General features: G+C 42.8%; 1 protein-coding gene across 2 annotated transcripts; it reads right to left on the bottom strand.

Annotated features, from left to right (window-relative positions):
• Nucleotides 1–1,642: 1,642 nt before the first annotated feature.
• CLTA (clathrin light chain A) lies at nucleotides 1,643–24,342 on the bottom strand. Of its 2 annotated transcripts, XM_061634793.1 has the most exons (6): nucleotides 23,971–24,342; nucleotides 11,577–11,614; nucleotides 10,010–10,127; nucleotides 8,451–8,562; nucleotides 3,219–3,254; nucleotides 1,643–2,102 (listed from the first exon to the last, which is right to left on the bottom strand). In XM_061634793.1, exons 1-6 carry the CDS (start codon nucleotides 24,170–24,172, stop codon nucleotides 1,931–1,933), a joined length of 678 nt encoding a protein of 225 aa, XP_061490777.1. In that variant the 5' UTR covers nucleotides 24,173–24,342; the 3' UTR covers nucleotides 1,643–1,930. The 2 variants fall into 2 exon arrangements, with proteins under 2 accessions (XP_061490777.1, XP_061490784.1); XM_061634800.1 differs by lacking the exon at nucleotides 3,219–3,254 and having other exon boundaries at nucleotides 23,971–24,337.
• Between the last annotated feature and the right edge of the window lie 1,439 nt (nucleotides 24,343–25,781).

Here is a 25,781-nt window from a genome sequence, read left to right as displayed (position 1 = left end):
ATGGGTGGGATTGTCATGACATCACAACAGGAGGACTCCCACCATACATTATATGGTAAAAAATAAGTTTACAAGCTATTTGCATACTAACAGTACTAGCAATAGCTGTACATTCTGAACAAAGTGCAGGGACCACAAGAGGAGGTACAGAAACTGCATATATGCAGGCAGCAACCCTGCTAGAAAAGGGTGCCTAGCAGTTGGGCAGAGGGAAACATTGAGAGTGCTACTTGGACCCATATCTAAATAGTAAAGAACCTCCGCTGCTGGTAGCATGGAGGCAGTGAGTGGAGGTGCTTGGGGCTAGCTTTTTCTGCCTGTTGATAGTTTGCTACCAGGGTTTCCACATAAATACTGCCAGATCCATTTATAACCTATGATTGCGTTCAAGGAGTCTGTCAACTGAATGTGGGAACTAACGGCTGAAAATCTGAGCACTGCCACCTTGGCAACTATGGAGGTGGTTCTTGAATCTGTTACACAACATGGGCTTTAGTCCCTACACTTACGGTGCCAACTCATTCGTTGGTCTAGCTCTCAGTCTACAATGCCTAAACCATATATCCTTGGGACTCTTCCTCTTATCAGCCACAGAGGAAAAAAGGGGATGTCCTAAGTTCCAAGGTTGCCTTGAGGGCAGGACAGTGGGTAGGACAGGCTGGGAGACATTCTTGGAACTGGAAACACTTATCTAGCTTTTGCCTCTGGGTAGAAATTGCCTCCTCTGCTTTCTCACCAAGCGAAGTTAGAAATATGAGAAGAGAAGAAAGCATGCTAACTTTCAGTGGAGCTGTGGCGGGGTGGATCCCAGCTTTTCTGGTTAAGACAGGGCAAGGGAAGGGGGAGAACTTCTCTAGGAGTTCAGCTGTTTAAATTTACCCAGCCTCTGGAGTCCAACAAGAGGAATTACCATACCCAGAATGTCGTCAACTGAAGTAGAGAAGAGCAGTAAGACCTTCTGGAGGTGGATTTTAGGTAGGAAGCTATACTATTGTCACCTGTCAAGAACAGGGTAACCAGGACATTAGTTTAACAGCGGATATAATTCTGCTAGCTACAGGCTTTCTCTGTCATTTTGCTTAAGAAAAGCTCCTGAAGGAATTTTCCCTATTGCCATTTTTAGAAGTTTTAAGTGCCCTCAAGTTCTGGATTTGGCAACCCTGCTCTCGCAGGAAATAAGCCCCTACCCCCACAGTCACAGATCACATCTGTTAGACCAATGTTTGGTTTACTACTCCCACACACTACTGTACCTCCCTCTCCACACAAACACACCAGCTGAGAGCAACAGCAGTTCAGAAAGAGACCACAGTTCTAAATTAAGCTAGCAGATGGGAGGGAGGATTTATGAAACAACCCCTGAGCCATCTGCCTTCATACCTAGAGCTAAAGCTTCTTCTGTTGAAGGCACAGCTGTAGGGTTGGGGCTTCTTGTAAAAACACGACATGAGGAAAGACACCATACATTGGATGATACAGTAAAGAGAGAACTCCCATTTGCTTTGCTTTTTATGGGGCCAATTCATCTACGAGATCTTTCTTGCTTCAAATTGCATTGTTTAAACTTAGCACCCATGCTAATGTACTAGTACCTTTTTAGGTAAGGAAGGTGTCTTGGCTTATTAAATATCCCACACAAGAGTGCTGTTTAAACAGATCTTTAATATCAGTACAGCTGAAAGTGAAATCTCAATGCCCGAGAGCACAAAGACTACAGTTCTGGAAGCTTCTTCCCAGTCTGGACACTAGGAGGACACAGATGAGGGGGGGAAAAAACATGCACTCACAAAACAATGATCAAACTCTAAATACATCATGAGGTTTGGTCCAAAAACAAAAAACACTGAAACATAATTCAATTACTGCAAACACAGCTTCTCTGAGTAAAGTTAAAGATATTGCATTTGTAGTGTTGCATGTGCTTTCCCCTTCAGCGAACCAGCGGAGCCTGCTTGAGTGAAATCAGCACTGAGCGCATGCGGGACACATCCTTTGTCTGCTTACTTGACTTGGGGTTAAAGTCACAGAGCCGAGCCACACGTTCCCACTCAGTGCCCGGGGAAGATTCATCAACATCATTCACAAAGGCTTCTTCAGCTGCCCTAGAAGCAATGCAATACGATGTTTAATTTCATCTATGTACATTTTGTGCTCCCAGGAGCTACTTGCTTCCTTGAATTTCCCCCCTCAACGGGCTTCAAAATAGTAGCATCTTGAGGACTTCCCACACCCTCCATCCCAAAAGGTCAGCAAGCCCACAGGAGCAGAGAAGTACTATGTAAAATGTTGGAATACAGGTGTTTGATCCAAGAGAGTCGTACATACTCAACGTCTGTAATACACAAACAAGACTGAGCTATGAGTTACCTCAGTTATGCTGTTAAGGCACTCTGATGTCCTATGCAGACACTGACTATGTATAGTGAGGGAGACTGACTGGGATTACCACAAAATCAAAGTATACAGATTACATGGTCGGGGTCTACAAATGGCAGACTCTACATGCACAGGCCTCTGTGCAAACATGACATCCAATGCAGAGAGATCTGCCAGTGGGGGCAGATAGTATCTCAATCTCCTCACCACACACAGCCCTCAAGTTTCGCCTACAGCACACATTAGTTTTTTAGGCTAGCCACCCAACTTAAAATTGTGCTAGGAATTTGTGCTACAATTGCCCTTTAAAAGATTTTAAATGCCACTTCCAAGGCTGATAAAACCAGAGTATAAAAATGCATATGACAACATTTCCAATGCTATGGAGAAACATAGCCCTCATGCTGGAAAGCGCTATGGACTTGATGATACAGGTAGGAGCAGGAGAGAGCAACAAAAGGCCCTCTCGGGATGACTTGGCCTGTTCATCCAGTTGTGCTCAATGGATTATCTCTACAAGAATCAATGTTATCCTTTCAACTAACTATGTTATGCAAACACAAAATGGATTTTTCACTGGCTAATTAAAGCAAATAGCAAGACCCTGGAATTCACACATGGGCAGAGGCAGAAGGCACCCTAATCATAGGAGAGGGAAGAGGCGGCCTCCCATCTATGCAACAAGCAGTATAGAAAAGAAGCAATGATTGCGGAGCCCATGAGGTGTGGCACAGATCACAAGGATGACTGTCTTTGACAAACACCACTGATGACAAGGGTCACTACAACACTGCTATTTCATGTGACAGGACACTTAAGGGGCAGTGAAGAGTTTACTTAACTGTTCTAGGCTGTAGCAAGGATGGTTTATGTTTGTGCTTAAAGGTGAGGAGAAACAAAAAGGAGAGTTTAAGTCAGATATAGAAAATGAAAATGAGCATAATGCAGATGACAAGTAAAGCTGGCCAGACATGCACTTCTGAGCACTGTCTACATTCAAGAACCATGCTGCCCATGTTATTCTGCAGACTCTTCTCCCCTACTGCCTGCAGGAAATAAGTCCATCCACATCAACTACAATTGCAAAAGGCAAACACCACCTGTAAGTCCAGCATTTCACCAGTTTGGAGATATTCTAGGTCACTGTCAAATGTAGGGGGAGGATGCTAGACTTAAAATAGAAACATGCATGGAAGAACCATCTGCCTCTTCAGGTGCTGCTATGGGTGATCCTGGTGGCCTAGACAGGCTGTGAAATAGGTAGTACCCAATGTATAATGTTAGAGCAAGGGGTTCCCAGTTTGGGTGGTGCATATCAGTCAACTAGTGCTTGCCCCAAAGAGCTAGAGGTAGAGCAACTTCCTTTGTCTCCTGACCTTGCACCCAAATGATGGCTTTCAAATGGGAACAGGAAGCAGGGAAATGCTGCTTTTTCCTCTCTCCCCTTTTAATGTTTGCAGCAGTCTTCCCCAACTTTGGGACCCCAGATGTTGTTCGATCACAACTCCTATCATTCCTGACCACTGGCCAAGCTGACTGGGGATGATGGGGGTTGTAGTCCAACAATCTAGGAGGACCAAAGTTTGGGGAAGGCTGGCTTACAGCCATTGTCACTACTAGTCAAGGCAACAGCTTTGCCTTTCATGTTGATCCTGCTAGTCAATCTGGAGTGGCATGAACCAGCATAGGGACCACCACCTTCTTAGTAAGGGGTAGAAGACTTCTTAATTCAGAGTAGCAACCATCCAAGAAACATCGTACATGGAAGGCACACCTAGTATGAAATTGGAGATTTGGAGTTAGTGGAAGAGTATGAACCAGACTAATCTAATGATAAGAAAGAAATCCATGCTTCCAGAAACAGGAAGATGCTGGTTATTTCTTATCAATAAGTAGTGCAGCAAATCTAGTGTCCTACTGTCCTTGGGACCATCTTAATACTAAAGGAATGGCCATTTGAACCAGTCAGTTTGATGAAACACATCCAAGTTTTCTGCACTCTCAAATGACTCCTCCTATCCTATGCATTTTATATTACTACTGCTTATCAAAACCAGCTTTTAAAAGCTATTATAGTTCCAGGGAAGCTGCATATGTTTTCTGCCAAAGTTTTATATGCTCCTGGCACACAACTCTACATGCCCACATTTCTAACCAGCACAACAGGGCAGCGTCTAACCAATAGTGATCAAAAATAATTGAACCCTGGTTCTTCCACTCTTCAGCTTTCTAAATACCCACCAATTTAATCCAGTTGAGAAAAATCACCACTGCATTTTTTTAGAAGCATTTACTTTCCAACATAGCTTGGACAGTTTCCTTTCACACAGACCCACTTTTCCTAGAAAGCTTACGGAACCTGGCAATGACTTGGAAACAAGCAGTGCACGACCCTACCATTTTATTTCAGCCACGGCATGGACAGTCATCTCCAATATATTCTCAGAGGTCACAATGTTCTCTCATTAGCTGTTCAGATTAGGGAGTTAAGTCTATCTTGTTAAGTCAATCTAAACTCTTTCCTGGGTTGTCAGGCTCAAATCAAGCCTGTGCCACCTAGCAGTAAGGTTTTCATCATTATATTCAAAATCCAAATGAGAACAGTAAGTTTAACTGTGGAACCTCACCCCTTCCAGCTTTTGAAATCCCTCTTTCCGTTAAAGTTTTACCATAAAGCTTTCACCATACCTTGATTAAAACTTGGTAGAACCACCAGGAGGCCACAGAAATGGCTTTCTGGGCTAGATGTGGCCAACAAGATTCCAGCTGGCCATCCCAGACCTCCAGTATTCTTTCCTACTTTACCATCACTACTATTTATGGCTTTCCCTGTTGGGAATGAGAACTGCCGTTCCTCCCCCTCCTCCATATCCTGGAAAGTCAGGTGCTTCCTTGCAATTTGCTCTGTGGCAGAACACACCTCTCTGCCTGATATGTTTGGTCTTGGGATACTTTGTGCACAATAAGCCAAACAGATTAGAAATGTTAACTGAAAGCTGATGGAGAATGGATCAAACAAATAACCAGTAGTTAGACAACATACACATAACCAATCACGTCAGCGAAGGGTTGTTTGTAGAAAGCTTCATCTGCCACCCTAGGTGGCAAGTGGTCCATAGAAGAGGCAAGCAGGCAGGAGAGAAAAAGAGAAGAATAAGCAGAAGGAAATACAGCTGAAGTAGTCTTTGGTTTAATATGTTAAAACATGCAGCCGATTAGTCTGATCTTGGAAATATTAAGAAATTCCCAGTCAAGAAAAATCTTAAGAAAATGGTTTAAGCAGAGTTAAACTCTCTGGCCCAGATCAGGTCAAATGCTGGCTCCCCGCACACTTTTATTTGCATACTGAGAGCCAGACTCATGAAAATAGCCACCCGAACCCTTGCATGATCTTAGTCAAGATTTTGTGCGCCAGGTGCACCAACTCCAAGAAACCATACTGTAACCACTGAAATAGATTTGACTAACAAGGGCACCTAGTTTGCATTAGCCATGGCTTGTGTTCGTGCTTTGGCTGTTGCCGAGAAAGGAAGAGAATTCCCCCAGAAAGCAAACAAGTGCAAGTTCACGAGGCTGACTCCTAATCTGCAAGACACGGGTGGTAGCGAGGTGGCATTAGGTCTGCACCAGAGAACTGCCTTGTGACGTGCACTGGCATGCCCCTGTGTTCCACAGTTCACATTTTTCACAAGTTTCAAAACTGCAGTACCGCAGAAGTGAGCTAAGCAAGAGACAGGTTCAATTTTCTGTCTTGTAGCAGTTGAAGGAAGAAACAACTCTTAACTTCATGGCCAAGCCAATTGAACATTATAGGACTTCTGAACTACTCTACTCAGGAATCTATTAGCATTAATTTGATTTATTAGTCACCCAAATACAAAAATAGTCTATCATATATGGTAGATTTTCAATCTGTTGTGTTAAGAGATCCAGGTACCTTACTGGGTTATGAAAAGGGAGCAAAAGCAGAGCTCAAAAACCTGCGTTGACTTTGACCCTCATCTCCCACTAGTAAATAGAACTGGAGGACCTAGGTTCAAATCCCTGCTTGGTCAAAAAGCTCAGGCAGACTTGGGCAAATGGTCATCTCTTGGCCTAACTTAATATACACCACCCCGAACTCCTTTGAGGAAGGGCAGAATTTTATTTTGCCCCTTTGGCTATTTATAGCTTTCAACAACAGGAAAACAGTTTCCTTCCACCAGATTTGAGAGTTGGTTCTTAAGATCAAAGACCTAGAACTACTGATTACCTAAGTACAGTAAGCAGACAAAGGCCAGCCTACTTCCTTGCTAATATATGACATCATCATCAGATGCATGTATATTACAAGATCACCTTCCCTAAGACACTGCTATCCAGTTAAACTAAAGCATATTAATTGACCAAGCAAGTATACCAATACATCGTAACCACAGAGTGAAGGACACCTAAGCGCAATGAAATCAATGGCATCCTTACTACTTCTCTGAGAGTTTTGCAAGAAGATATTTGTTAGCTGATTTATAAGGAGACCTTCAGCAATGAAAACCATTAAGAGGGGAAGGTTACACTGAAATGCAGTTAGGCATTCATGTTCTATCAAGATCTCCCTTGTTCCATCAACATTCCAGAATTTCCATCAGCCTAGGAAATCCAATAGATTTTGTTGGCCTCCCAGTGAATCACTGCTGCTCGTTATGCATCAGAACCACATGGTTTGAATGGAAAGGCACGGTCAGAGGCACTATGTGTCTGAATACCAGTTGCTGGAAGTGGCAGGAGAGAGTGCTGTTGCACTCTGGCCTTGCTTGCAGGCTTCCCATACGCATCTAGCTGACTACTGTGAGGACAGGATGCTGGACTAGATGGTCATTTGGCCTGATCCAGCAGGCTCTTCTTATGTTCTTAGGGCAAGATGACTCCAAGTGTTTTAACTGAACATGGGTAGAACTGGCAACAAAACCGGCAACACTGCCCTGCTAGTCATCTGATTCCCCAAAGTTAAAGACCATTAGCATTGTAACTCCTTGAATCCTGGCCACTGACTACTTTAGTCATGGCCAAGGATTAGCCCACACCCTGTGGAATTGTTTACTTCTCTCTGAAAAACAGACTTTCACCCTGAAGAATCAAAACAAACTACTTCAGAAATAACCCCCCTTTATAAAAAGAGGCTTACTTTGCAGCATGAAAGGCTGTTAAGGAGCCTGTGTGACCTAGTTTCGCATATCTTCAGTTTCCAAGCAGTATTGGATTGCAAGATAAAGTCTGCTCACCTTGCTTGCACGAGAGATCTCATGTATTCTAAACTAAACATGCCACCTTTTTCTCCAAACGTCTCCAACTGTTGCCAAGAGCAGAGCTAGAGAGATTTTCTCATTTTTTTTAAAGTAGTATAAATTCAGATTGTAGCTTTAGAATGGCTACTTGGAGACATTGCTATTCAAGCATCACTTGGCATCCTAATATTCCTTTTGCTTTCCCCATTATTAGAGAATATGCCAAGTAATTCCAATTGTTAATTTGCATATTAATTCAACAGGTATTATAATGGCTCTACCTACAGAGATAATAGCCAAACCTGCTTTCCTGGAACAACCCACAGAACTCTTGCAAGAGTTAGGCCTAGCATAACAGATCCAGGGCAGACACAATGCCGGCACCCTCTTCAAATCAGGAGCCAACCTTGGGAACAATGCTTCCTCACCATCTTTCCATTCCTCTCCAAGGGAAGAGGAGGATGAACCCCACTGGCCTTATCCACAGTTTAGTGCTGTAACTGCACCAACAAAAACCAAGATTAACAGGGGAAGGTTATGTTTTGCCATCTGTGCAGTCATAGTACTAAACTGAAGTTTAAATTGAGAAGGAAAGGCAAGTGGGTGGTAGAGGAATTCACCCTGCAGAGGGGAAGAGGAAGGAGTGGGTATTCCAGAAGCTGGCCTCCCATGTACAAGTTATGGTTTGCAGGGAGCCAACATTACGCTGGCACTGGGCCATACACCAGAGGAAGCCAACAGCATAGCAGCTGATCTGCAACCATGTTATAGTTCCTCCCAACCAGCACAAGTAAGCCTGCAAACCCTCCTTACCTATTGTTGGCTTTTGTTTTCTGTAGCTGTTCGTCTTGCCTGGCATACCATTCCTCCAACTCCTTTATTGCTTTCTCTTTCCATTCTGCTTCTTGCTTTCGAGAGTTTGCATCTTTTTTTAAAAAAAAAAGACAGACAAGAATGTGGCTTAAACACAATTGCTCTTAGAGCTAACTATAGCTAAGGTTCTGAACTGTAAGTACCCCAAGGTGTGGAAGGCATGGAACCGCTGGAGGGCAAAGAGTCACCACACTAGGAGAAACCAGCCAGCTTGCTTCCAAAACTCTGATGTGCCAATAACAGCTTTAAATTCAAGGGCTATTGGAGCAGTGATGGAAGTACTCAATAGTTGGGATTCCATAGATAAGCATAAGCTTCATATACACAAGCCCAACTAGTAGAACAAGTTTGACTGTTCTGTCCTCGTTCCCCAAAAATCTACATAGAATATTTGCAAATATCACTGCCACTGGCCAACACTCGCAGGCCTAAACAGCAGTTTTTCTATTGGAAAACATAAAAACATAAAATGAAAGACTAGTAATGAAAAATTAGCTATTTGATTTGACTCTCATTTCTTCTCATTTTTTTTAAATGAAAAGCTCCTAGCCTTTTTAGTTGTGAGGATCTGCTTGAATATATGGGCAACACCTATCGTGACCTCAGCAGCCAGAGGAGTTGCTGACCAAGCTCGCCAGGGGTTGTGTCAGGGATGAGGTATCAATGGTCCTATAGACGTTAATGGACTCCCAACTCCAATCAGCCCTGGGCAGCATGGTCAATGGTCAGGGATGATGGGAGCTGTAATCGAGCAACATCGGGAGGGCCACACATTAGCCACCCCTGGGTTAGGCATTCAGGGCACTGAATCCCTCTTTGCCGCCGCCACCCCTGCATCATGACTGCCAAAAGGAGAAATATACATTTGCATAGTTTGAGTTATTCCGACAAGAAGTTTGACTGTGTGTTCTACACTTACACAAGCCTGCCCATAGGAAGCTTTACCTAAGGCAATAAGAAATCAGTCCCTTTTCCACTTGAACACTGCAACCAACAGCCTTCATGTGTATTACAAAAGATTGCTGCTGGAGAGGACCTCCCACCTCTTCCAATACCACGCCAGGTTCCCTTTGCCCAACACAATGAACTTCAGAAGCAGGGCACTAATCCTTAAAGTTGGCCGTTATAGCAAGAAAAACAAGAAACAGGCCACTGAGAGACTGGAAGCCAAACCACTCCCCAGGATTGTTCCCGTATAGTCCCTCAAAACTGGGGCCTGCACAAGGATCTCTGATGGTCTGATATGCAAGTCATACGCAGAGGGCTTTTTAATTCTCAGTATGAGCTGCAATAGAAGCTCTACCAAAATCCTCCCCTTATGTGCCTCAACAGCTCATCCTTGTATCTGAGTCAAAAGAGACCTCAACCAATGTTGCTATTCATACTGGGATGGGGGACAAAGCAGCTCTTGTCTGTGCCTTGGAAGTCAAGGGGTGGAGCCACTTTAGGTCTTGCTCAATTAAGTTAGGAGATGAACCGCTTCTGGTCCTGGCCCTTACCAAGTACTTCAAGACGCTCCAGTTGCTCTTCTCTCCATTTGCGGATGCTCTCCGGTTCTGTCTGCAGACGATCAGCTTGTGAAATAGCAGCATAGCAGTCTGTGGGACCATTGCTCTCCTTTAACCAGAAAGCAACAGGCATTTTATAATTCCCAACAGATAAAAACACACTTCTAAGGTAGCGCTACGTTTGCAGGACAAATTTAAAAACAAGCAGGATCAAGAGTTAAAGATTTGGTGGATAGGCCAAGATCGCTTGCATGGGGAGACTCCTACAAGACATCTGTTTCAAAGTAAGAAAAACAAGCAGAACTATTCAATGAAGGGAAGAGAACAGGGCTTCAGGCTCGTTTTAAAAAGAAAAAAATTAACTGCCTTGATTGCTAATCCAGACTGCGGGGGGGGGGGGGGAGAAGGAGCAAACCTAAAACCCCTCCATCAATTAACAGATCAGAAGGAACTCTTGTATCAGCAACCATCACAGTGCCAGCCTACTAGGGAGTAACTGGATTGGGCTCCTGCATCAATCCATGTGTAGGGAGTGAGGAGAGAAAGAAGCATCCAGACAACATCTGTAAAACTGGCATATTGACAAGTCTCTTCTCCCACTCCTCCGGACATTGTTTACCCATCACATGGTTTACAGGAAGCCAGAAGCGTTCAGCAAAATGTGATATTATACAATGCACCAAGACAAGGCAAACATTGAATAGTTCCCCTGTAAATAAGAAATCAAAAGTTGCCGTTTCATTTATCTTTAACTACCACCCTTACGAATTATGCTGCCCAGCTTTTTGAAATCCAAACTCTTAAGGTTATAAGTCCGCTGCTTTACCAAAGCCAATTCAGACTTGATATGCAGCACCTCACTGCATATGCACCAACGTGGTGTAGTGGTTAGAGTAGTTGCCTCTGACATGGAAGACTGGGGTTCAAATCCCCACTCAGCCATGGAGGTCACTGGGAGACCTTGGGTGAGTTATAGTCTCTCATCCGAATCAACTTCACAGGGTTGTGGAAAGAACAAAAGGGGGGGAGGAGAACTATATATGCCGCCTTGAGTTCACAGCTTCCAAAAGCAGGACAAGGGATATGTAGAAATGCACATGCCTAGGCAATCAAATCCAGGGGGTTCCAGGCTACCCCCTGCTTTCCTTTAAGGTAGCTCTGCTTATTTTTTCCTAAGTGTAGGCAGGCAAGAGACTACCTCTTCCCCCAGCAGAATGGTAGCAGAAGCTTCATTTTTGCTTGCCCAGTCTTCTATGCAAGCCAGGACTTGGGAATATAGGGAGTGGGCTACTGAGATGCAGATGGGAAGAACTGATAGTGCTTTAAACCCCGAGAACCTGTGCCTGGCCCTTCAGCCCTTGTTCAGTAACAAGGCAGATGCTAACAGAAGCCAAGTCTGGCACACTGGTGGCAAACACCAATACAGCAGAAACAGCAAACCAACAGAGTGGCTGGATGGGGGCAAAAGCAAGGGGAGCAGTAAGATCCACTGTCTGAAGAGCTCTTCGAGGACTCGTGGTACTTTACTGTTGGAGCAGCTCATTCCATTTCCATTTACCTGATAGATGTCACCATTTGTCACTCCGTCAACTGCATCTGCAGGAAAGAAAATTATCAACGTTAGCTTTGGTTTGGCAAGAAAAGGGTTTCTACATAATAAATCATAAAGATTAAAAAAAAAGCATTACTACAGATGACAGCAGAAGTTAAAAGAGTATGTAGGAATGAATCAGAGACTGGAGTTTTTACTCAGCAACAGGGATACAGGCCTCAAACACCCTCAATAGGAAATTGAGAGACAATGTTAGGTAATGGAAAAGACCTGAAAGCTGCTATTTCTCATCTCGGTGATCTTGGGCAAGTTGCTACGTTTCAGACCCCACCTTCATTATCCTCCCAGCTGCAATGTAACAGCAGACCTTGCAAGGTTATTGTAAAAGCCATCATGACAATGACAGCTCTGCAGCATTTGGAAAGCTTTGACATTAGCATTCATTATCTGTTATAAGAGATGAAAAGAACTTCCCTTAAAATTCTCCCTTGATTCAAAAGATCCTAGGGCTGCACATGATGATGGTTTTAATGCTTATCAATGAGTAAAACTAAAACAAAGATAACTGAACATCATCATAAAATTCAGTACCATTTTAGTACATGCTGAGGCAGGAACCTCATTATGGAATTTCTTGGCAAAAAGACATTAAGTCCAGCCCCATCTCTTGTCAGACCATATCTCCCCATATGAGCCTGCCCGGGTGTTGAGATCCTCAGGAGAGGCCCTTCTCTCAGTCCCAACACCTTCGCAAGCGCGATTGGTGGGGACGCAAGACAGGGCCTTCTTAGTGGCTGCCCCCAGGTTCTGGAACTCTCTTCCTAGGGAAGCACGAATGGCCCCTTCCTTGCTATCCTTCCATTAGCAGGGAAAGACTTTATTCCGACAGGCTTTTGGACTAGAAGATGTTTAAGATAGGGCCTCATAAGGTCTGTTGTATTGTTCTATGGTCCTATTCTTAAAGTTTTAAATTGTCTTAGTATTTTAAGTGTATGTTTTATGTTTTTAATGTTACGAATAGTTTAATTCTATTTTAATTGTATATTTTATATGTTTTTTACCTATGTGTAGTTTTTATTTGTAAGCCGCCCTAAGTTCCAGTTTTGGAAAAAGGGCGGGGTAAAAATAAAGATTGATTGATATAAGTTTTAGGCAGGCAGTAAAAACATTCATTTCATCTGGCTTTCAACAGCATTTAGTTAGGAAGCTTTCATTTCTCAGCTCTTTGCTTTTCCTCTACGATCTTAGTTGTTGCTTAAAGATGCAAGCTGTTTAAAGCATACATCGATTAATGACCTTATTGTTTTAGTACAACAAAACAATATTGCAGCCCTCCAGACGTTGCTGGACTCCCATCTCCTATCAGCCCCTGCCAACTTAGCCCATGGTCAGGGGCGATGAGAGCTGGAGTCCAACAAAGTCTGGAAGGCACCCATGTGTAGGTCCTAAGCTATGCAGGCCTGGGCAAAGTAGGAGCTATGTAGCACTTGCTGCCCTAAAATGCCCTGCATACTAGTCACATGCTGGGGTACCTGCCTACATGATATGGAGAAACTGGTTTGAGAAGGCAAAAGAAAAACCATCATGTTTAAAATGGCTGGAGGACAATAATCACCCCTTTTGCCAGTCCCTTTACAATGGCTCTCCCTATGTCACCCCATCCATCAGAATTCTGCTTCTCTCAGCCTGCTGATACTAGAACAGTGTTCTGTTTTTCTGTGAGGCATCTTCATGCCTGTCTGAGATCCATACAGATTCACTGGAAATTAATTGGTGGCCTGCAAAGCGATCGTACGGTAATGCAAAATTGGCTAGATAATTTTTCTTTGTGTAGGTTTTATTGCTCGCTATTGATGGAAGACAGATATGCAAATATCCAATGAATGAATGAGTTCAGCCTGCCAGCACAACCCTTGCCTACTGCCAGTCTTTTCCACTGGCGTGCAGCACCCAACTGCCCAACCACTGCTGGATGTGCCTGTTGGGGCTAAAAAGTTGCCCAATCCTGGTATAAAACATCAAGAATGGACAGTGTGAAAACTTGTGCATCGCTTGGCTCTGGATCCATGAACCTCATCTTTTAGTTAAAAAAAATAAATTTCTGTCCCTCACAACTAAAAAGTAATCAATCCAGTACAACAATTTAGAGACCTGAAACAAATGCAAACTCATTGGCCCAGCTTGGGCAGACTCTTGACCCATTAATCCAAGTTATGCACAAGCATTGCACGGGCACCACCCAACTGGACACTGCCTGGATTAATTATGTTGGAAGTGGGGCAAGAGCAACTCCTGTTTGGGATCTTTGGTTTGTATTCCAGAAGGAAGATAGAGTTAAGGTCCTCTAGCTGGCTAGGCTTGCCTGCCTTTACCTGTAGTCTTCTCTACCTAATTTCCTTCTGTTGTAAACTGATATGGTCAGGAAGCTGACCTGCCCCTCTTTCTTTGACTGTCCGAGGAGAGAGGAGACATCTTTGTTCTCTCTTCTGAGCCATGAGGGCAACTATGGGAAACTATGGTTATGAGGATTGGAACAAACCAAGATTTGGGAACTGGTTGTTCTGATCCTGGTAACCACTGTTTCCCCATTTTGGATGTAATGGGAAACTATGGTAAGCAAATTGAAGCCAAATTTTGTAGTATTACCTAGAGGTTGGCAAGCATGCAACTACTTAAGACCTTCCTTTTTTATCAAGCCTGTTAAGTAGACCGTATCCCAATCTGTGTCAATGCTGGAATCGTTTAATATGTTTTGTTTTAATATGTTTTAGAGTGGTTTTCTTTGCTGCCCTAGGCTCCTTCTGGGAGGAAGGGCGGGATAAAGAATTTAAAAATAAATAAAATGAACTCTCAAAATTCAAAAAGGCCATCTTTTTTATTCTGTCCTCAATGGATAAATATGGTGTTCTTGCACATAAAACACAAAGGCAGCTATATTGGCCTAGCTTCAATCAACTTTTACCTAATACACCATGCAAAATTTATTTCTAACTTTGTTAATAAAAGACTCTATATCCCTTCTTGCCTAACCTGGAACCTGTGTGTTTTGCTTAAGGCAGAAGACAGATCTAGGTAACAATTTTTTCAAAAATGGGGATCAGCCATTGCGTCTTCATCCAAGAATACGAGGTGTACCTAGATACCTGCAAACATCTAACAGATTCATTCAGTCTGCAATTTCTGTCTTCAAATGAAGTCTGAAATAGAAGATCTAGCTTTATTCCCCTCTCACTAAGTCCTCAAGTCCTGCCTCCAGCTTTGTCTAACACCTCACCTGATGAAGAGTTCTGGAGAACTTGACTGCACAATATCTTGCAACGTTTTAGTTGGTCCTAATAAAAATATTACCCAAATGTGGATTTTGGTTTGTTTTCCATTACAAGCCACGCCTTTGTTTTGTGTACACCTAGCAAGTGATCCACTGTAGATTATAGGGCTGCTGTTCTTGCAGAAGGCATCACATGAAGTTTCTCGCTTGTTAGTGTCTAAACTCTGCATTCAAAAAGCACACTTTAAGGAGCAGCTTACTCCTACACAAGCTGATATTGTATACTGGGTACACAATCCTGAAACTTAACCTTTTCTGCCCCATCGCTATGGATTTTTGCAGTTTATTGGTTGCTGTGCTTGTTTAGATGGTTATTGTATAATATTGTAATGACACTTTGGGTAGTGGCATTTCTTGACTAGAAAAGTTAGAAAATACTTTTATAAATAAGTGTTCATCTGCCAGAGGACATAACAGCATTCTGCCAACCAAAGGAAAGTTCTGTAGAGAGGATGAGATGGGTGCCGGCACTGGGAAGGTGTAGGACGTAGCTCTGAGACATGTACTGCCACCCATTTGCATAGCTGATGAGAGTATGCACCTCTCCTCCACCATGCATCAAAAATCACATTATGCAGGGGCTTCATGGAGAGTCGATTCACATTATCCCCATCTCCTTTATTTCAGGGAAATAACTGCATATATGGGTTTCCATGTAAAGGACTACCTCACATGTTACTTCAGGTGTATGGAAGGGAAGGAAGCATGTCCACTTTTCTATCTCACAAGAAAAATCAATGCCCAGATGAGTATGCTCATTAGGCCTATGTCGTGATGTGATCATTCTGATAGCTGCAGAAACTTAACAGGTGTTTGTAAAACATCAGAATATTTGCTTTTAAAATTGCCCATCTATGTTAAATATCCAAAAAGTGTGAATAATAGTAGTACTTAACTTGCATATGAAGGTTGCTGGGGAGCTCAGTTTTAGAAAACCTAACAAACAGTCATTTCTCTCAATCACCTTACACCCCAGCAAATCCACATCGTCCTTTTTACATTTGAGCACCCTGCTAAGTTACTGAGCCATCAACACTACAGTATAATTCAGGGCATCTTTTCATAGACTCCCACTTCTAAACCAGTCGTTCTTACTATGTAATTTTACTCAGGCTGTATTTAGTGCCAAGAAAGCACCTAAGATGCACAACTACCACCAGAACACCGTATTTCATTCCACGTGGGAGTAGAGCTTGGCAGAAGCTACACATTTCAATAGCTCCAAATTGAATAAGATGGTTCAGAGGGTTAGAGTTATAAATAGTAAATCCACAAAAACCCCAGCTGCTTCCCCTTGCTTGTGCTTAAAATTAAGCAAGGTGCAAAAAAGCCGTTTGTCTGCATGTAGCTGCTTAATTTTGCTGTACATTAAAAAAGAAATTGGTCAGCTCTATAAAAGTAGTTGAATTACAGTTCCAGTGCTAGCTTTTATATCATCATCGTTGTTATGTGCCTTTAAGTCAATTATGACTTGTGGCAACCTTATGAATCAGTGACCTCCAACAGCATCTGTTACACACCACCCTGTTCAGACCTTGTAAGTTCGGGTCTGTGGCTCCCTTTATGGAATCAATTCATCTCTTGTTTGGCCTTTGTCTTTCTACTCCCTTCTGTTTTCCCCAGCATTATTGTCTTTTCTAGTGAATCATGTCTTCTCATGATGTGTCCGAAGTATGATAACTCAATTTCATCATCTTAGCTTCGCGCGATAGTACTGGTTTAATTTGTTCTAATACCCAATTATTTGTCTTTTTCACAGTTCATGGTATGCGCAAAGCTCTCCTCCAACACCACATTTCAAAGGAGTGGATTCTTCTCTTATCTGCTTTTTTCATTGTCCAGCTTTCACATCCATACACAGAGATCGGGAATACCACGGTCTGAATGATCCTGACTTTGGTGTTCAGTGATACATCTTTGCATTTGAGGACCTTTTCTAGTTCTCTCACAGCTGCCCTCCCCAATCCTAGCCTTCCTCTGATTTCTTGACTATTGTCTCCATTCTGGTTCATGACTGTGCCAAGATATTGATAATCTTTGACAAGTTCAGTGTCCTCGTTGTTAACTTTAAAGTTACATAAATCTTCTGTTGTCATTACTTTGGTCTTCTTGATGTTCAGCTGTAGTCCTGCTTTTGTGCTTTCCTCTAACTTTTATCAGCATTCGTTTCAAATCATTACTGGTTTCTGCTAAGAGTATAGTATCATCTGCATATCTTAAATTATTAATTTCTCTCTCCAATTTTCACACCTCCTTCATCTTGGTCCAATCCCGCTTCCCATATGATATGTTCTGCATATAGGTTAAACAAATAGGGTGATAAAATACACCCGTCTCACACCCTTTCCAACTCGTTTCGCCATATTCTGTCCTTACAGCAGCCTCTTGTCCAGAGTACAGGTTGCGCATCAGGCAAATCAGATGCTGTGGCACCCCCATTTTTTAAAAAGCATTCCATAGTTTTTCATGATCTACACAATCAAAGGCTTTGCTGTAATCTATAAAGCACAGGGCGATTTCCTTTTGAACTTCCTTGGTCCATTCTATTAGCCAGCATATGTTTGCGATATGATCTCTGGTACCTCTGCCCTTTCTAAATCCAGCTTGACATCTGGCATTTCTTGCTCCATATATGGTAAGAGCCTTTGTTGTGGAATCTTGAGCATTATTTTACTTGCATAGGATATTAAGGCAATAGTTTAATAATTACAGCATTCCCTGAGATCCCCTTTCTTTGGAATTGGGATGTATACGGAACGGTTCCAGTCTGTGGGCCATTGTTTTATTTTCCATATTTGTCAAAATTTGGACAGTCTCAGTAGCTTGTAGCAACTCTATTGGTATGCCATCTGTTCCTGGTGATTTGTTTCTTCCAAGTATTTTAAGAGCAGCTTCCACCTCACATTCTAAAATTTCTGGTTCTTCATCATACAGTTCCTCCTTGAATGAATTGCATCTCTTTTATAGAGTTCTTCAGTGTATTACTTCCATCTTCCTTTTATTTCATCTTGGTCAGTCAGTGTGTTCCCCTGTTGATTATTCAACATCCCTACCCTTGGTTTAAATTTCCCTTTCATTTCTGTAATCTTTGGAATAGGGCTTTTGTTCTACCCTTTTTGTTGTCCTCTTCTATTTCTATACAATAGCTCTCGTAATAGTTCTCTTTGTACCTGCGTACTAGTCGCTGTATAGTTGCATTTAGGGTTCTAACCGTGTTTCTATAGCCTTTTGCTTTCCTTCTCTCTTTAACCATTTTAAGAGTTTCTTCAGTCATCCACTGAGGTCTTTCTCTTTTTAACTAGAGGTATTGTCATTTTGCATTCTTCCCTGATCATGTCTCTGACTTTACTCCATAGTTCTTCTAGTTCTCTATCAAGTAAGTTTAAAGCCTCAAATCTGTTCCTTATTTAATCTTTATATTCTTCTGGGATGTTATTTAGATTGTATTTTGGCATTATGATTGCTCCTGGACTTGTTTTCACGCGAGTATGGAACTTCTCCATCTTCTGCTACCAATTATATAATTAATTTGATTCCTATGTTGATAATTTGGTGATGTCCACGTGTACAGTCATCTTTCTGGTTGCTCAAAAAAAGGCCATTTGGCTGAAATGCATCAGGTAATTTGTCAAAACAAAGAATTCCTTTTCTGACATACGAGTTTTTTTTCTCCTTTTGGTTCATCAATCACTGGATGCCAGCGCTTCTGTCAGCAAATTTTAATTACCTGTGTTATCACAAATCTAAAAATTGCCGCCCCCCCCATGTTCAGATAGCACTTTAGTATATGTTCCCTCTATTAAGGCCAACTATCAACACAGGCAGAGGTATTTACTTAGCCAGCCAAGCTTTGTATTTACCAGGGCCCCCCGTTACTCCCAACAGAAGAGGGGCGAGATCTTGTCAGATGCCATGTATGCCCAGTTGGGGGAGGTACTGGTTTAGCATTTTAGTTTTATTTCTCCCCTCCCCCTTGTTAATATCAATACGGGTGCCTGGAGAAAGGCCATTTCTACATGCAAAAATTAATCCAGCCTTTCAGAATTCTAACATAAGAGTTTATTACCACTTCTTAAACAAGTCCAGTTGTGTACTCTTAACACTTGAAATCTCTTCAAAAGAACATTCCACCAAGCTTTGGGAATATAAACCCAATGTTACATACACAGAATGGGAGCGTTGTTATTAAAATGTGCTCTATTGCCATCAATCAACTATATGTTTGTGAAAGATAACTGTATTTAAAGTTAGTCCTATTTTTGAAGATTTGGCCAAGTATGGCTGAAACAGCAGTTCAGTCCAAGACAAGTTTCCTATCAGTATGTTTGTAGTGTACTCGGTCACAAAAAGCAGATAATCCATAAAAATATTTTTCCACTGTAGTGCAACAGACTAGTTTTCCTATACTACTATTTCCTGTTTTTTTAAACAGAGCAAGGGGGTTAGTGGGGCAAAGGCAATCGTGCTACTCAGCATCTAGCTCTGAAGTACCAAGAGCAAATAAACTGCTGAGACTAGGGTGTTTAGTTCATCTCTCATCTTCCCAATTTCGATCCCAGCACTCAAGCAACCAATAGCTGACATCAACAAGTGAAGCCACTTTTAATACCACACACAAATTAAAACAATCTCTAAATGATAGTAAAAATTAAGCCTCTAGTCACAATTGCCTGCTGGAACAGGAATGTTTTCAGGAGACAACAAAATGACAACAGGGAGCGGGGTCAGTAAGGATCCCAGATATATCTGTCATACCCACCAGACCAAGGTGAGCATGCAAAATGGCCCCTTACTGTTCTTATGTGAAGTATCACATGGGATGCGGTGATCCCTTAAATATCATGAGCTGTTTAGGATTTTATATGCAACAGCCAGATTTCCATCTCTAACTTTCAATAATGTAGGGCAGCGGTTGTCCAAACGTTTACCTTCAGGAAACCATTTCTGCATTGACAAACTTCTCCATATTTGCCACCCTGCACCACCATGCCGTAGAGGATTTCTGGGGCATGTTCCAGATATACCCTCAGTATTTCTGTGGAACTAACTAGGGCTGCTGGGCCAAACTGCACAGTGTAAGAGCCTTGCTGAGCCAGACCAACTGCCCATCTAGTACAGCATCACGTTCACTGGCCAACCAGATGCCTATGGAAGTGTGATTCAGAGCATGGCCAGTGGAATCTACTGATTCCTCATCTTCTCCCGCAACAGGTAGGCAAGCTGTCTTTAAGGGAACTGCTATTACTGATCTCACTGATGAACCCCAGTCTTCCCCAAATACAATTTGAAAACCACAGAGGTTGGAGGAGAATAAGAATCCATCTCTAAACATTTTTTCACATTTCCTTCTGGACCGTCTTACAAGGCAGTTGGCATCAGGTCTAGAATTCTACATAGTTAACAGAGAAAGATTTCTTTTAAAAAGTGAAACAGTAAGAACCTTAGATTCTTAAAAAACAGATCTTTCATTTGGCTTCATTTCACCTTAACATTTGCTTTCCCAATTCGTAGTACTGAAATGTACTTCAGTCCCAGTGGAAGTCAACATCTTTCTGCAGACAAGTTAACCAGCTTGCTTAATGATGTCAAGCATCCAGAGTCTAGAAAGGGCATGACATGATACACAGTAGTTAAGTTTGGCTGTGGCTGAAGATGCAGTTTGTAGATTCAGATCGGCACTACGTGCAACAGACCCATGTGTTTAAAACTTGGATTTCCCTCAATTATATATAAACCAGAGTAGGAAGAGAATCATTTTAAGCAGGGCTGTGGAGTCGGTACGCCAAACCTTCGACTCCGACTCCTCTATTTTGCTACTGTCTGACTCCGACTCCACCCAAAATTGCTTCCAACTCCACAGCCCTGAAAGGGCTGTAAATGTCTTTTTAAATTGGAAGCTCTCATAGGAGCACTTTTATCACTGCCTGAATATGCGCTGATCTTGGCATCACAGCATTTGTCTTCATCTGGGTCCTGTGTCATACACTGACACACAAAATGTTTTCCATCTTGAGTTATGGCGAAATGCTCAACTACAGCTGACTTCATGGGAAGCTTCTTTGACATTTTGAATTTATATTTCAAAAAATTTGTCAATCAAAATTTATTTTGAAGCCGGAGTCGGAACATTTCTACCGACTCCAACTCTGACTCCACTCAAAATTGCTTCCGACTCCGACTCTGGCTCCACAGCCCTGATTTTAAGACAGACAAAGGCTGGGGAAGGTTAAGCTGCCTCCCAACTCTTACCTCCCCTAAATGTGCCTGTAACATTGTTTTCCTTCAGCTGGACTACAATATCAGAGAGGAACTCAATGAGGAGAAACAGCTGGGGAAGGCAGCAGAGTCAGTGACACTTACTTGCATGATATTTGGCACTGGGCTATTGCTGTCAGTTGAAACACACCCTAAAAGACTAGTACTGGGTAGCTTGTCTTAAGACATTCTAAGTCCTTCAGTATCTGTGCGGAATGAATGTACATCTAGACACTCTTTAAAAAGCGTGGAGAGAAACTTGGAATACAAGAGATACAGGAGTTCACTGACAAGATATTGACATGCATCATCTAACTGCTGGCAACATTAGAAGCAAGCATCAGCTATGGTTTGTTCCATGTCTGAAAGATTTGTTGAAGAACTAGTCTGTAGCAATCTCATTTTCGTTGTGTTTGAAAGGAGAGCCAGTACTTTTAGTTTTAAAAACACAGTGCTAACCTGTTCATTGGACCCCACTGGCTCTTCCAAATCATTCTAGCGTTCATCAAATTCATCTACTGCTTATGATATAAAGGCACCGGGCGCCCTGAAGAATCAGATTAATGCACACAACTAATCTGCCTGTCAGTAAGAACAGTCAGCCAAAAGCCTTCTTTTAAAAACCAAGTTTTATGGTTGAAGACACACAATATTAGGGGCTTGACAGCTCTCATATAGAAGTGGAAATTGCTAACAGAAGAATGCAAACTGGGCAGATCTAGGCTGAGTTGTGCTTCAGATAGAAGTGATCACGTGTCTTTGCTGCAAGTACAACACAGCCAATGTTCTATGCTATTCTAAATTACTTTTGACAGCTTTGCAGTTGTGCACTAAGTTGTCTGGTATAATAATTTGTTACTGCAAACTATTTCACCTCCAAACAGTTTTATTTATAAAATCACTTGCATATCCCCTTCTAGCCCTCAGAAGGGCTCCCAAGTCAGTAAAACATGCAATGATTAAAAAGTTTCTTTTTCTCAAGCACTACTCAATCCACGTTTTCTATTCCCTTTTGGTTTTGCTCTTATGATTACTGCTATTCCCTTTTTATTACTGCTTTGTTATTTAATTGATTTCAGGGATTATGTTAACTGCCATTTTCTACCATTTTTATTTCTGATCTACATGTTTTATAACAATTTATTATTATAATTTACGTTTTAATGAATATTTATTTCCTCAGAGAAGCCCACTGTGATGTACTTAGAACAACCCTAAAAACATATGCATACACACACTCTACATTGTCTGTTCATGTTATTGTAAAAACACCTTGGATTCTTCTTGAAGATATGCAGAATAGAAGTTTTAAAACACAAATAAAAAACAGCTGTGTGAATAGACCTACATCACACAATCAAAAAAGTTAACAGGAAACCACAGAACGTAAGTTATTGCTCTGGGATTTTTAGACAGATGATATTAACTGAGGAGAAGGTACAACTGAAGAGATTGTCCATAATGCAACCTGCAGAAACTGAGCTGCACAAATACAAAGGTCATGTTTTTAAGAATGTGGATGGAAGAGGGGCATTAAGCTTGGGGAGCTTACAGCTGCAACCCAGAGCAGTACCACAGAGCTACCACAGCACAGCAGCACCTCCCTCATTAACTTGCTGTGTGACCTTCAGCAATCCCCTTCAATTTCATCTCCAACTCTGCAACCCATAGAGGATCACGTGTTTCACATGCATTGCCTGAGCAAGGTTAGACTACCCCACAAGGTTGTTGCTCAAACCTTATTGAGAATGCATGCAAAGAATGTTGAACATTTAAGATGCATTATAGACACAGGCATTATAGAGCCTCCATGTTGAGAAAGCGTGCCTGCTCATGCAGATACATGGGATAAACAAGGAGATGGGCATCTCCATCAAGCCTTAGATAAAAGCATCCTAATCCTGGTTTGTCAATAGCAGGAAACAATGTTGAGCTTTCCATGATAAAAACTCTTGCTGAAGGATGCCTTTCCCTAAATGAATGCAGGCAAGAGAAAACAGTTGCCTGATCAACGGACTGAAGGAAGTGGGAAAGAAGAGCAAAATGGATTAACAGCACAATCCTAACCAGGTCTACTCTGAAATAAGTCCCTTTCACTTCAATGGGACATACTCCCAGGCAAGTGGGATGAGGACTGCAAGTAAGTGCAGATAGGCAACTAGGAAAATTAGAAGGTAAGAAAAGGATCCAGTACCCCCACCCCTTTTCATCACCTTCTAGCCAGCAGTCTCCTCGCCACTTAAAACCCATCGCTGTCCTCCCCATTAAACTGCTTCAGGCTGCAGATTTGGGGGATATCATTAAAGAGGCAGCACGTTACTACTATTTAGTTACTTTTGCTAACGCGGGGGGGAGGGGAAAAGAACTTTCGGCCTTAAGCACACCAAATGCCTTGGACCACCTCGGGGTGGCTCGCGCATGCAATCACTCCGTTTCGCCTGGGAATAACAAATTGTAATTTATAAGTTTCAACGCACTTCACGTACATGATCACAGCGACTCTTCGGACCATCCTGTAACCTCCATTTTACAGGCGACGGGCCGAAAGAGGAAGAGAAGGGGATGGCCAAGGCTGAACAAGCGAGATCCCAGCACTAACCAACTCACACCTCAGCAGCTCCCTGGAGCCCTAAACCACCCCATGTTTGGATAAGGGCCAGATGAGCGCGAGACCCAAGGGCCCATGCAGGCTGAAAAACGACACGGAAGCTCTAACTCGACGATGGCGGACACCCGCGATGGCCCGTCCACACGTGCCAGTCATCACATGACAAGCACGCACGGGCGGCTCCTCCCTCTCCCTAGCAGCCCCCTTACCTGCGGACAGCCCCTCCGCGTCCTGCATCCCCGACGGCACGTCGCCGTTCTCCAGGATACTGTAGCCCTCGCCGTTCTCGATGCCCGCGATCTCGTTCTCCTGCTGGGCCAGGAAGGCAGCGGCCGGATCCTCTTCGCCGCCACCCAGCGCTCCGTTCCCCGCCGCCGGCTGAGGGGCGCCGAAGAGATCGAATTCGGCCATGGGCGAACAGGAGGGGGAGGAAGCAACGGCCGCAAGGGAGTGAGCGTGCACAAGACAGACTCCGCCGTTTAACGGGCTCAGCAGCAGACGCGGCTACAACTTCCGGCCTCCGCGAGCTACTCAGTCAGGCAGTCCTCCTTTCCTCCTCCCTCCTCTTAGCCGGAAAGCTCCTAGAATGACGGCGCATTTCCACCAACCAACGAAGAGGGTCGAAAAACGTAATCCAACCAGCGCGCCGACAAGGCGTGCTTTGTAGTACATTCCGCATGATCCCCATTCTTTTCCCATTTCTCCGCGCGCGCTGGAGAAGATCGCTGACTAACTTGCGCGTGTCTGTCTGTGCTTGGCTTCTTAGGAAATGGCTTCCCCCGCCAGTTTCTCAGTGCTGCCGGCAGGAAGGCGTGCCCTAGATTGATTGATTTATAAATATATACTGCTTAATAAAAACAAAATGTCTAAGCGGTTTACATAAAAACACAACATTCAATAACATTTCCTAAAAACTACATCAAAAAACCCAAAACGCAACTGCCTTTTACAGATAAAACTGAGTAGTGTGCAAAGCAAAGACAGTAAGAGTCACAGTCCAGGAAAGCTTGGGTAAATAAACCTTTAGGAGGCGTTTGGGCATTACTGTCTCTACCTGACGAATTACCTGAGGGAGAGCATTCCAGAGGGTGGGTGCTGTCACCCCAAAGGCCCGCTGCTGCGTTGGCATCATGTGACAATTGCTGATGGTAGAGTGAGCAGCAAAGCGTGAAAGACTGCCTTGGTCTGTACCGTCTGTATATCTGCACAGTCCCTAGGTTGTTAACTAGATAATCGTGACCATGATTTAAGTTCTTTTCACTTTGTATTAGGGTGGCACTTCTGTGCACCTTTCCTTGTGGGAGGGTGTCCCATTGAACTCACTGGAGCTGTGTAAACATGCCTCACATTGACCCATATGTTGACTCAGGCACAGGGCAATCTTATATTCATGTTTCTCGTGTGCATGCTGAGGCCTGCAGAAACTTCCCACTGAAATTAGTGCCATTACAACATAAAAAAGATCAGACCGTTAGTATAGAAATAAAGCACATGATAAAGATCCTTATGTGGTCTGATTCTATACAGGTTTACTCTGAAGTAAGTCCCACTCAGTTCCATGGGTTTTATTCCCAGGTAAGTGTGTACAGGATTGCAGCATTTATAATCCAATCATATGCATATATACTTGGAAGTAAATTACACCATTCTGTAGGACTTATTCCCAGGCATATGGGCTAAGGATTGCAGTACTAGCATTTTTCCTCTTGTTTCTCTCTTTCTACAGCTAGTATTAAATGTTTGTTTCTTTTAATGTAAAACTCCATGGCTTCAATACATTTTCTTGGGGTTGCCAGCTATTTACTGGCATTGCTCCTGTACTTCTTACTGCAGGTGTGGGGAACCTTTGGCCCTCCAAATGTTGCTGACCTATTGCTCTCATCTTCCCTAACCATTGGCTGTGCTTGCTGAGGCTGATGGGAGTTGTAGTTCAGCCACATCTAGAGGGTTAAAGATTCCCCACATTACAGCTATGATGAAGCAAGTGAAGTTTTTCCTGGCATTTCATTATGAAAGAGTT

The sequence above is a fragment of the Rhineura floridana genome, chromosome 1 (genome assembly GCF_030035675.1).
Source record: "Rhineura floridana isolate rRhiFlo1 chromosome 1, rRhiFlo1.hap2, whole genome shotgun sequence".
Lineage (NCBI taxonomy): Eukaryota > Metazoa > Chordata > Lepidosauria > Squamata > Rhineuridae > Rhineura > Rhineura floridana.
Note: the sequence above shows the minus strand (reverse complement) of the source record. Positions and strands in the feature narration are given on the sequence as shown.

Excerpts from the sequence above, each read along its gene's own strand:
- CLTA (XM_061634793.1), bottom strand. The coding sequence starts at position 24,172 with ATGGCCGAATTCGATCTCTTCGGCGCCCCTCAGCCGGCGGCGGGGAAC. Across the intron at positions 8,563-10,009 it reads GGAGCGTCTTGAAGTACTTG|ATGCAAACTCTCGAAAGCAA; the intron begins GTAAGGGCCAGG and ends TTTTAAAAAAAG. Across the intron at positions 2,103-3,218 it reads CCTTGCTACAGCCTAGAACA|GGCAGCTGAAGAAGCCTTTG; the intron begins GTTAAGTAAACT and ends CATTGCTTCTAG.